The sequence below is a fragment of the Montipora foliosa genome, chromosome 5 (assembly GCF_036669935.1).
Source record: "Montipora foliosa isolate CH-2021 chromosome 5, ASM3666993v2, whole genome shotgun sequence".
NCBI lineage: Eukaryota > Metazoa > Cnidaria > Anthozoa > Scleractinia > Acroporidae > Montipora > Montipora foliosa.
The window spans coordinates 16,600,868-16,613,367 of NC_090873.1; the positions used below are offsets into that span (position 1 = coordinate 16,600,868).

A 12,500-nucleotide genomic window follows, 5' to 3' on the forward strand; every position below is an offset into this window, starting at 1 on the left:
TGTTGCTTTGCAGGACACACTAGGTTGTGGTATGATTAAATTTAATTGATCTCTAGATTTCTGTTGATTTCATTGTCCCAGTCATCTGACCTGAAGAAATCTTGTGAAAAGTGTTGATATCTGGCTGGCTGTCATTTTGACTGTCATTACTTTCAAGATGTGAGCAACTGTTTTTACCTGTATTGTTAGACAAAACCTCTTATTAAGGGAGTCAGTTAAGTTGTTTAGTTTTTTTATAAAGGGATCTTTACAAATAGGGCACAGATTTCCATGTTTTTTTCAAGTATCTTAAGTGACATCTGTGCATGAAAATGACCAAGAAATAATAATATTATTGCTTTACTTTGATCAGTTTCCTGTTGTTTCTTAAACATGTCATGTATTCTTATTCCAGTGCTTAAGTCTAAAACTCTTCCTGGCGTGTGTGTGTGCTGATCTGGTCAAACCATGCATGGCAAGCAACATTCCAGATTGTTTTCAGAGATTGCGATGAGGATTTCAGCATTGAATATTTTATTGGTTTTGTGATGAAAAAAGCCAGGGTTGTTATTTATCTCTCATTTTTTCCTGCATGAGATCCTGCATGATGACAACAGTATTACTGCAAATTAAACATCACAGATGTGAGCACGTCAGTGATTAATACAAGATGGTTTCCAAACAGCTCTTCAAAATTGTCTAGAAAAGGGACGATAATTATTTACTTGCCACACCTTCTAAGTCAATGTTTGAACAAGCAAATATAATTTGGTTTTTTAATTCAAGTAAACTGTCTTACTTTCATTAATACAGCTGTATGTTATTGTAGTCTTTCTCTTGCTGAGCATGGGTTTGGATATTAACTTCTGAGAATGCTCCTACTTGTAATAGTCTTAATAATGAATATACAGTACTTACAACAATAAAATTAGAGAGATATTTGAGTTACTGTATATTGTGTTTTGTGGTAACACATACCATAGTAGTTGCTGTGGTTGTTGCTGTTGAAAAGGAATCAGATAGAGTCATTGTGGGTCCAGATAGAGCCATTGTGGGTCTATCATTGGGTAGTGAAACTGGATCAGTTGTGCACAATAAAATGTTAGAGTATGAAGCAGAATGCCTTTTGTCTTGCTGGATGTATGATTACATTCCTCTCTCAGTATCTTTACACAAAATTTAGGCTGGGTTTTTGCTGGTGCAATGCATGCAAAAGTGAAATCAGTATTTTCCAAACACATGCAGGTGAATGGTTTCATTATCATGATTCTCATGTCTCCCCACCCTCATCCCAGCAAGGCTCTACAAGGTGATCGACAAAGCTGGATAAAAAAATTACAGTTACCAGCCAGCTGCAGGAAAAATACTGAAAAAATATTTTCAACGATGGACCACTACCAAACTCCAAGTAAAAGGGAAACATCAAGTAGCATTGGAGTCAAATTTATACTTAGTTTCAAAACTTTTTTGCGATCCTCTCTTAACATTAAGACTTATTTTCTTTATTTTATTGCCTCGCTCATGTAAAAGTAACTAGTGTTGTAAAATATGAGAATGGAGGGCAGGTAAGTGACTTATCCAAGTTGCCGAATGAGTGGGATGCGGCCATGAAAAGAACTTAAGCTTATTTCTCACTTTCAAATGATTCCAATGAAACAAACAGACGATTTCCTCATTGAACAGGAGCAACATAAGCCATCTTCGCAGAAGGAATTATCATTCTGCCCTTGCAAAGATGTTTAGCCGGCGTTTTCCTTCTCAGTGCACAGTTTTTCCCCCAGAGGTTTACGAACGCAGAGACCATCGCGACTAATAAAATTACGAACTTCGTACTTTTGCTCTATCGCTCGAATGCAAGGTAAAATTCTCCTGGTTTGAAGTATAGTTTTTTGGTTTGAAAAGACACATGGGAGATTAGTCTTTCAGGAAGCTCTCTTCAAAATTTAAACCTTATCAAAGTAGTTTTGTCCTTATCATCGCAAAATGAAAACAAACACAGAGAATTTAAATTGCCGCCATTTTGCCGCGCTGTTGTTTCTATTGCAAATTTAATTGGTACCAGTCCCTCGCGCGTTGAAACGATTCGCGCGTGGCTCAAGCCTGCGCACTCATTTTGCCGCGGTGTCGTGCGCGTGCTGATGACGCAAAAATCGTGCGCAGTAGGAATCCGCAATGCAAAACCAGGGAATCACCTTAATCAATGCATAGTCACGATCAACTTCTCAAATCAATCAGAAATCGAGAGTCAATTGTTTCTAAGAAAACCGATAATAACGCAATAAACTCTACTGTTCGAAATGACAGAATAGTCTTTTGTTATAATCAAATACTGTTGATATAAATACCTCACAACTCCCTTGGCAGACGAACTTTCCGCCATCTTGATTCTCGAATTCAGGCTTTCGAATTTCGTCTTGTTTGGTGGAACCAACAGAACCAAGATTTTGTGAAAAAACTGCCAGGTACGAAATCCACTTGTAAACAGAACTGAAGGGTTGGGAATGACACTATGCTAAGTGACGTTCTGAGGTAGTTAAAAAACACCTAAAGAGCCGCCCAGCTCCACCCAGCTAGATTAGTCGACCAAGCTGATTAATAACCTGGAAGTTGACTCCAAAAAACTCTTCCCAGGAGCAACAGAATCAAAGCTCAGCAAATTTCCAATAAAAGGCAAACTTGTCAAACGAGGTCCCGGTGGCATATATCTAAACTGATAAAGCTCGATCAGTTGATTCAACATCAACAAGAAAACTAACGCAAGAACGGTATTTCCAAAAGTTAAGTACTCCCACAGCGCCATCTTGAATCCCACACAGCCTCGTAGCTATGTTATGGTTGCCAAAGGACTGGGCCATGCGACCCGCGCAAATTCAATTGGTATCTTGTCCGTGTACTATAATCTGAAATGACTTTTGATCCCACATTGTGTTGCATGTTATAAAATTACTTTGAAAAGCAAATGGAATGATGTACATTTAGCTGGAAATATATTATGAACTGAGGTGGGACAACTAGTTTGTCATGTATTCGGTGAGTTTTGCGTTATTTTCTCGGGCGTTTCTCGCGAACCAATTTAATAATAATAATACCAACTTTATTCATTTAATTTAATGAAAGGGAATGATACCAGAGGTTATCCCTATCGAGGGTATCCGCCCGCAGCCGGATGTAATTGCCTGAGAGTCGATTTTGATGAGGGAGGAAACCGGAGTAACCGGTGGTTGGTAATAAAGACCATTATTAAAAGAAAAGGAGCGCCTTCAGGTGAACCAGCCACTTTTTGTCTTTTCAAAGCGGCATCATTTGAAGAGCAAAGAAGGCACGATAGGATTGAAACGATACTAGGGCCCGTCATGCAAATAAGTTAAGAGGCCGGGTATCACTCTGAATCAAACATAGACATACTGTAAGTTTTTCAGAGCGCATTACTAGATTGTTTTTTGTTCCTGTTTTAGGTGGCTCAAACCAGTTTCAACAACTTCATGAGACTGTTGTTGTCGTCTCAACACCTTTTCACATAACTGGAATTTCATGGCAAAATAAGCCACCATAGCAACAGGAAAACCATCTAAAAACTCCCTAAATTTTGTATGGAAGCACTTATATCTCAAAAACAAAATCAGTGACCCCTATTTTTATTTCTGGAAAGTGATCAGCAGGCTTAATGCTGAAACTATGCAAAGTTGGAAAAAAAATTATCTAGAGCGGATTCAGAGCCACCTTAAATATTTTAATTGTTTTTGGGATACATTTATAAGAATTCAAAGACAAAATATAGGGTGTGTTTGGATAAATTGTCTGTTGCTATGGCAACCTATTATGTCATGCTATTGAACACATCCTTCCTATGAAACCTTAACATAGCTGCTTGGTGATGCAGTGTTGTAAAGTCAATCCTGACTAATAGTTAAGTTTTTTTAAAGTGCTGAAACTGGATAGAGTCTCCTACAGTACTATAAACATACACTGTAGACACACTATAAGAGGGGTTGCTTCAGGCTCAGCTTTTTTTCGAAGTCATTCAAGCATCCAATATGGCAACCAACAAACAGCGGCAAAGAGACAGAACCCCACAAAGATATTTCCTGCACAAGAAAAAGGGACGGAGATTAAAAGAAAGAACAACAGATAACATCCTGTAACATATTACAAACACATTCCCTCTAGGGGCTCTTTTATTGCACTTTTTTATTCCTCTGTACGTGTGCTCAGTTGACTGACAAATCAATCGCATGTGCCTGAGACACCAGGCCTTTTAATATAGTGCTTCTTCATGTTTTAAAGGATGGTGCCGACTATTGTTCTTGCACATGCAGGGCCCTCATTGAGTTTTGAAGCAGGTTACACTCAAGATTTCACTCATAACATGTAAAGACATGGCCAAACGCCATGTAAACAGGGTTCGTACTCGTCTTGAAAACCCTTGAATTTTGAGAGTACATTTTCAAGGCCTTGAAAGTGCTTGAAAATCTCTGCTCTTCATTCCTGGTCCTTGAAAGTCCTTGAATTTTTTCAGACCCACCTTTTTAATCTTTCAAAACTTCATAAAAATAATCAGCCACTCAAGTCATGTCATACAAACGCAACAGGCTGTGAGGTCGAGAATGGTTACCCATTCCTTTGCATTATTTTCATGTGGCATGTACATTATGGAAAATGAGCTAGAATTGTACTGTCAGACTATTTCCATGGGTAAATTCTTCGACGTAAACAAAAAAGAGGTCCTAATGAAATTTCAAAGTTTGGAGATTGAAAGTCCTTGAAAAGTCCTTCAATGTTTGGTCTGAAAAAGTGTACGAACCCTGTGTAAAGGAAGGCCTGGTGGGGCTGACCCCCAACGGGGGTCTGGGGGTATTCTTCCCCCAAACATTTTTAAAATTAGACCCTTGGACATGTGTCTTCCTGCACTCTGAGGCACAACATTACTTTGGTAATTCCTCTCTGACATTTAAAGTGCATTGTCAGTTATGTGAACATTCATAATTCTTATTGAATTATCATTACATAGGAATTTATAATAAAGAATTAGTTTTTTTCAGGTCCTATACACTCACCAGAAGGCAAAAAAGGCAAAGACCTGGCAGGTACTGTACAATGTACAATTCATAAGCACACAGATGTACAACATGTAGGAGCAAACCCAGTAATATATCAGTTCTCAAAACCTGCTATTGTTTAGTATTGTAAGCAGCTTCTATTGTTTTTAAGTGAAAGTCATTCGCTCAATAAATTATGTAGTGTTTTGTTTTTTAGTTTGTGTGTCAAGTCAACCGCATACATCATGAAAGCTGCTACATGATTCAACAAACAGTTGCTAGTAATCAAGGAAAAGACTGCATTCCATGTATAATTGTTCAAAAAGAATGATAAGAGACAATTCTGGGTTATTTGAGATGAAACCCATGGTATTTAACCTGATCAAAGGTCAATCCCACTATGAACAACTTTGCACCCTGTAACAAGAAAGAAAGTGGGATGCCGGTGACCTTTTGATTGAGACAATTTTACTTGTCAACTGGGGGCATCCTAGGGACCATAGGAGTCAATGGGTCAATGTGTGATAGTCAGCATTAGAACAAAGTGATAACAGGAAAAAGGACCCAGCCTACAATTGTGGGCGGTCAAATTCTTTGGGTCGACACTGTAGCATTTTACCTTTCAACTCACTCTTTTCCACATATTCTAGATCTTTTGCAACCTACCCCCCCCCCCCCCCCACCCACTCTCTCCATCCCCATTTAATGTTGCTTGGCGGAAATGAAGTGAAAACAGCATGCAGGACTGAAAGTGGACCAGTTTATGCCAAACATTAATTAGGGGGAAAGGGGGTAGTGCCCGAAGTCCCAAAAATTTGTACTGGAGTGAGATAAATGCGAGTGTCCCGAAGGGATTTGTCCATGATCGTAACTATAATTTCAGTTCCCTTAGCAAGTAGCTCTAAAATTGGCATTTTTTGCAGGATGGTACTCTAAGGGTCACTGGAATGAAGGTAAATGGTTTCCCTCTTCAGAGTCCAGCGAATGAACTGATATGTGAAATGAATCATGTACATTTGTATTGAACTGCAGAATGAAATCAAGTGAGGCTATGATCCTCGCAGTTATGAACGCAATTTTTGCAATTGCATAAAGAAGCCTGAGTTTGAACCCGTGACCTTGTGGTGCCGGTGCGACGCTCTCACCAACTTAGCTATGAAGCCACTGATGTTAGGAGAATTCACATGAGTTGCTTGTGTGGTCAAGGGGATAAGAGAGTGGGAAGCAGATACAGAGTTCAGGCCTGTTTAAAAAGTTTCAACATTTGCTTTTCAACATGCATTCAACACCTTGTTGAACCAAATATTCGGTGCATTTGAACAGGTTGTCCAACATAGTTGAAAGCGTAAAAAATGTTGCTTGTTGAAAGTGTGTTGATTCAAGTTTAAATCAGTTTAAACTTTCATTCAACATCGTTTCAACTTTTCCTTTGTTCTCGAAAATGTTTAATGGTGTTGAAGCCATTTGAACACTGTTCAGCAATAATTGTAGAACACACGCATACAAAACACAGGCCACAAAAGTCAATGTGGCATAGTTTATCTGAACGAGAGAGGCCGGTTTCTTGTTCTTAGTTTTTCACAATCAAATTTCGCAAAATTGTTGGTTCTTTTGTTGGCGCAAGGTTGGAAGTGTTTGCGTGCCCTCCATACAACTAATCGTTTTTGCGTCCAAAATTTGCCCAACATCCGTTCAACTTTTGTTGAACGAATGTTCGTCAAATCAACGTTGAAACTGTTTAAATGGACCTCTATGGATCTGTGAAGGAAGGGTGGGGTAGGATAGATGCAGCAGGGTGATCAGCTGCAGGGAGGCGTAAGAGAAGGTAAACGTAGAAAAGGAATGTCCCATTGTTTGTGAGACCCCCAAAAAACCAAGCTGTGGTTTTTTAACTACCGGTTTGCCCCTAAATGGGAAAATCCCTTTTTAAACAGTTGATAAAAATAAACCAGTTTAAAAACTTTAATATTAAACTGGTTCAAAATTTTTGAACTTTGTGGTTTAAAGCCAAATTAAACCAGGGGAAAAAAAAACTACAACGTATTACATATTGAATTGTATGTTTAAAATGTATTTAGGAAAAATACTAGTCTAGCATAAGGTAAATGTTTAATTTTTAAGTCTTCAATTATAGTTTTTCACCAGCTTGAAGGGAATTTACCTTAAAGTTTATAAAGGAAATGGATTCAGAAAGTCAAAGTTATGCACCTACATTTGGGTCCACTAAAAAACTATGTCCCCTTTAACCTGTTCCTTCCAGAGAGTGAGACATACAGATTTCAGTCTGTCTAATGGAAGACAATTATTATTTTACTTGTCAATCAAATTTCATATGATTAAAGTTGTTAAAAATGAAATAGAAGTTTCAGTACATTATTAATATATATTACATATTTTACAAGTGGACAGATATACATGTAGCTGGATAAGTGGTCTTGAACATTTAGTGCTATTTTGATATTGCAGTGGCTATAAATTTATTGCAATAATTAAGTGTTCAAGACCACTTACCACTTAATCCAGCTACATCTGACCACTTGTATTCTGCTTTAGTTTAACTATTTAACACTCTTACAGTTGATGAGGACATCACTCTGGCACTTCGTTAGATTACATTTTATATATATTTCAAATAATTATCAAAGGGTGTTGGTGTATTATTTTTCCCTCTAAGATTTTTAAACCTGGTTTCTGTTCAGGCAATACTTTGTGATGAGGAAAGTAAGACTCTGGATTCTCTCTTTATACAGAAAGACCAGGTCAGTTTCTGCTGTTATTACTTTCCATAATTTCCATATAAAATAATTCATATTTCCCATTATTTCCCTTGGATAAACTTTTTGTGAAAGCATACATGTATATGGGTTGTTTTTTTAGTTGTCTTTTGTGGTTTTTTTTCCTTTTCTGTGTATAATTGCAGATACTTATGTACATTACAAATTACCAGTAGAACAAGGAATTTTTCTGATTGGCTTAGCATCAAAATATAACTCCCTGACCACATCACTAATGCAGAGCAAAACAGCCATTATGGAAACTAGTTTTTAACAAAAAAGCACCTAATATCAGACACTGAGTGTGCTTAAACATGCATTTTTTTTTGTTTTCTCTTCCTGGTTCTTCAATTCCGTCTAACAGATGAAGTAAACTTAATGAAGATGACTGCAAATTTGCCACATTTAGTTCTTTAGCCATGTTTCTCCATTGACAGGTAGCTCCAGGTGAAGAGATGGAGAGTGATCGTTACTTGATCACTATAGAGGAAAAGCTTGATCAGCCCTCATCTGATCACACCCAGGCAGGGCCAGTAAGCGCAGAGCAAAAGAAAAAACTACTCAAAGGGTCTACTAGTATTGTTCATCAGCCTTTTAAGAAAAGACAGGTATTTGTGGATTCATTTTTGGTATATATTCTGCATTAGTACTTGTATGTTTTTTTAATTGTTATATTATTATACACATGTACAAGTTGTACCTGAGCATACCCACGAAGCTAGTACAAAAAGTTTTAGAGGAATTGCTTCTTATTTGATTATAAAGAAGTCCATTTACAGTTGTGTAACATTTTTTGTGTACAGTAGTTTGATGATGTCACGGTTGGAATTCAGCAGAGATTAGCTGAATAAATCTCTATTCTGCCTACACTAAACCCAAGACATTCAATGTGAAATAGTTTATTTAGGATGAGCCAGTCAGTCATCTAGAGCACACTACATATATATATCGTTATACAGTCTTTACAAGGATAGACGTAGACATATTAATAGGAATGAAAAGCGAAAAAGGTGTGCCACGCCAGATACAAAACACCACTAAAAAACCACCCAAAAAATTAAACCTTACTGAAATTCAGTATTCTAGAATTCAACCCTGCAGCTGTATGTACACAAGTTTGTTAACAGATAATTGTACCAGACTGGGGCTGGTTGCTCGAAGCCTGGTTGGTGCTAACCGTACATTAAGAGGTATCAAAACCTATAGCTTTCCATGGTATTTAACGCTGGTTAGCGCTAATCATGCTTTGAGCAACCCGGGCCTGGTTGCCTCATTGTCAAGGATTTCCATGAAAAAACTTGTCATTCAGTGAAAGAGGCAGTTTGCCTTTTGTACATGTTTTTGTGTTTTTACCTCAAGCCTAGCAAGCGGCTTAACAAAGGATATTCTCTGACTGTTTTGTGTAGTTCGCAGCTCTGTATCCTTGCTTTGCTTTGGTCTTTACTCCCTGTGTTGTCAGAGACTTTAAAAAATTACACTTAAAAAATTTTTGGTTCCATTTATACATGTATATTACTAATCAAGGAGAAATACCTTTACCTTGACAATGTTTCATTCCACCAGATCCAGTGTCATATCCATCACTGTTTAGCCTGTTCCAGGCTCCCAGATAGTCGGGAAAACGAAAACAACTGCGTGGGAAAAGCGAGTGGGTGCTTGGGTCAAAGCGAGGCACCTCGACCCAAGCCCCCACTCATTTTCCTCATGCATTTTTTTTTCTTTCCTACCATCTGGGAGCCTGGAACAGCTAGGCTATCACTGTTCAGCTGCAATATTATTTTGCAGTTAGTGTTGATAAGAATGCATTGACTTTAACTTTCATCTCCTGATGGCCTGGATTTGGTTTCTCGTCATTAAACCAGGAATTACACATACCAAGTGCTCAAGGGTAGAGCTATATTTAACCCATTGACGTGTACCTGAACCACATTGGACTGCCCCCATTGATGAGTAAAATTGTCTGGGGTTAGACAGAGTATTAAGGCCCCCTCCTAAGAGTCAATGGGTTAATAACACAGCCTACTGTATACAGTCACGGCCATTCCCAAAAATTCAAATTGTGGGATGAGTCCATTCTAATGTAATAATGTATATACATGTATGTGTAAATGACATGAAATGCCAACTGTTTCACATTTTCAGCCAACAAGGTTGATCAAGCACAGAAGGCCTGCATTGAGTCAAGGCCTTGAGCCACAAGCTAAGAAGGTAACAGTAATTTTCTGGTCTCAGGCAAGTTAACGTTGACGATAGGGATGTAAAAGAATGCGAAATGCTTAATATTTAGAAAGAAGATTGACATGCAGTTTTTTGGCCCATGCTTTTCTTTAAACCCTGAAATAATTTTTTTTTTTCAAGGTCTGCTTGAAAATCAAACTATATCCAAGGATTCTTGAGATATGCCCAGGTTTGACCCTAATACAATGTAGATGCATGCGGATTTCAATAAGCATCCCGAAGTGTCCCCTTGCTTTTCTCGCCAACTTCAACATCACTCGTGTCTCAGAATGAAGACAATTTACGTCACAAAGTGTCTCCCAAATGATGCTCTTTAATTAAAGATTAACTGCTGCATTTACCCAAAGCTAAAAATAATGCTAACCTTTATCCTTACCTTATTGTTGAAAATAGGTAACAAATGCTTAGACTTAAAGGGACACTTCGTGTTGGATGTCAAAATTGGGCTAATTAGGGTCAAACCTGGACATAAGTGGGATTCTTTGGCAACCAAATTTGTGTTGTCTCAAAATTTTGTGCCTTCTAAAAGTAACCTATATCTGTGGATTACCATTCTTCAGATTTTCACACACTGTGATAATTTACAGTTGTATGCAAACTCCCAGACTTTTTTATATAGCTGGCTCTGCAAGTTTGTGTAATGGATATAATCCTGTGGTGCAGTTACATGTAGCTGCCCCAGCAGGCAACTTGCTCACATGTATGACTCTACGTTTTGTGTTACAAAAAATATATACCTGTTTAATTTTTACAAAATAAAAAATCCTGGTAAATTATTGACTGACTTTACTTTTAATGGCTGGATATTTGCCCTACTCCTTGTGGACCTAAATTTACATAAGCTCATAAAAACGCTTAAAACAATGTGAACAATATCTTGACCTCTGGCCTGGTCAGCAACCCTACAATCAAAATTATTAATTCATAATGTAAGGAAGCTCTGACTTTCTCATTTCACATGTTTCAGAAATATGGCCAATACTCAAGGGTTGAGGTATGGGATTGCCATGGGGATTGTAGAAAATGAATGAGACATGATACGTAACAATAATAAAGCACTCCTGTTTCCTTGTTTTTTGCAGCCAAAACAAGAGAGCAGCATTCTGCAGCCTTCTGCAGCAAACAGAGGCCTGCATAAGAATGACTTTTTTGATATGTATACTGCTCTTACTGGAGAAGACAAATGCATTAAAAAAAGTAATCTGAGTCAATCTAAAGAGCCGTTTGGCTTGATAGGACACAGACAGCAGCACCAAAAAGTGCTATTTAGTTCACCTGTTCCCTCATCAGCAGAAGGAAAGGAGAATCATCTCCCACCAAGACTTGCAATCAAAGATTCTTTCTATGCAACAAGAAGTGAAAACCTTAAACACAAAGATTTTGCAGAGAGTAAACGCACCACTGGTGAAATCCTTGCTCTCTTCTCCTCTTCAAAAAATAGTCCTCATCTGCCTAAGAGTACTTATGGAGGCACAAATATAGCATCCCATGCTCCAGAATATGAAAGATCTAACATTCAACACTCCAACTTGGAAAAAGTAATTGATAAGAAGCTTGTAGTAAAGGATGCATGTGAATTCAGAAGCTTTACAGACAACATTTCAGGGCAATCATGTGAATGGTATCCAGATCTTGTGGAAAGTGATTTGGTGGACCTAAATCTAAATTTGATGCCAGATTCACCTGATTTTTTCAAAAGTAACACAAGGCACTCTTTGTTTGATCACAGTGCAAATCAACAGTGGAACTACGAGTGTGATTTTGTGAGTGGAGTTGAGGAACACCAGGCTGTGGTTAGTAAGGAAAGTGACTCAAAAACACTGGAAGCTTCCTTAGTTACTCGACCTTTATCAAATTTTTGTTCCACCCAGAAATCTCCATCCATGGTTTCAGACCTTGTACAACAGCGCATTTCATTGTCCTCAAACCTTGCACATGCAAGAGGGAGTTTAAAAGATCTTGTGGCAAATAACCAGAGGATGCCTATAGACCACTCCAGACTTTGTACTCCAAAAAAAGTTTGGTCTGCCTTCTCTGCAAATGAAAGGCAAGAAACAAATGACTTGGAGAGGTCTCCTGATGCAAATGTTTCTGACAACCACTTCCATAATTTTGCACGTTTGAGTACCTCTTGCATTGAGTCAAAGTGTGTCAAGGATGTCAATGAGATCTTACAGGATAGCGGTCTTTCAACTGTATCCCATTCTGTTGGGACTGATGAAAGCTTGACACGAGTGATTCCTTCTGACAGTCAAACAGTAAGTAAAAGGCATGCCATAACTGTTTTGTTTTAAATTTAATTAGTCCTTAATTAGTTCTGCAAGTAAAGTCATCCAATTTAAATGATCATAGATTAAGAGGTCTGTTTTGCAGGCAAACCTAAAGAATTTCAGCTTGCACAATCTTTGTTATATACAAAGGTTTGTATTAAAGTGTAATAATGTGTTAATGTATATTTAGTCTATGAACTGTT

General features: G+C 37.9%; 2 protein-coding genes across 4 annotated transcripts in view; one reads left to right on the forward strand and one right to left on the reverse strand.

Moving 5' to 3' along the window:
* Nucleotides 1–2,807, reverse strand: part of LOC138003697 (steroid 17-alpha-hydroxylase/17,20 lyase-like) — a 53,181-nt gene extending 50,374 nt beyond the window's left edge. The window contains exon 1 of one of the 2 annotated variants that reach the window (XM_068849902.1): nt 2,325–2,807. In XM_068849902.1, coding sequence (XP_068706003.1) covers nt 2,325–2,359 — 35 coding nt within the window. In that variant the 5' untranslated portion in view covers nt 2,360–2,807. The remainder of the gene's footprint in view (nt 1–2,324) is intronic. The other variant, XM_068849900.1, reaches the window with a different exon arrangement.
* Nucleotides 2,808–2,876: 69 nt separating this feature from the next.
* The window catches only part of LOC138003699 (5'-3' DNA helicase ZGRF1-like), a 69,606-nt gene continuing 59,982 nt past the window's right edge, over nt 2,877–12,500 (forward strand). Inside the window, exons 1-7 of one of the 2 annotated variants that reach the window (XM_068849904.1) lie at nt 2,877–3,009; nt 5,019–5,063; nt 5,939–5,968; nt 7,715–7,774; nt 8,227–8,397; nt 9,932–9,997; nt 11,110–12,285. In XM_068849904.1, coding sequence (XP_068706005.1) covers nt 3,001–3,009; nt 5,019–5,063; nt 5,939–5,968; nt 7,715–7,774; nt 8,227–8,397; nt 9,932–9,997; nt 11,110–12,285 — 1,557 coding nt within the window. In that variant the 5' untranslated portion in view covers nt 2,877–3,000. The remainder of the gene's footprint in view (nt 3,010–5,018; nt 5,064–5,938; nt 5,969–7,714; nt 7,775–8,226; nt 8,398–9,931; nt 9,998–11,109; nt 12,286–12,500) is intronic. The other variant, XM_068849905.1, reaches the window with a different exon arrangement.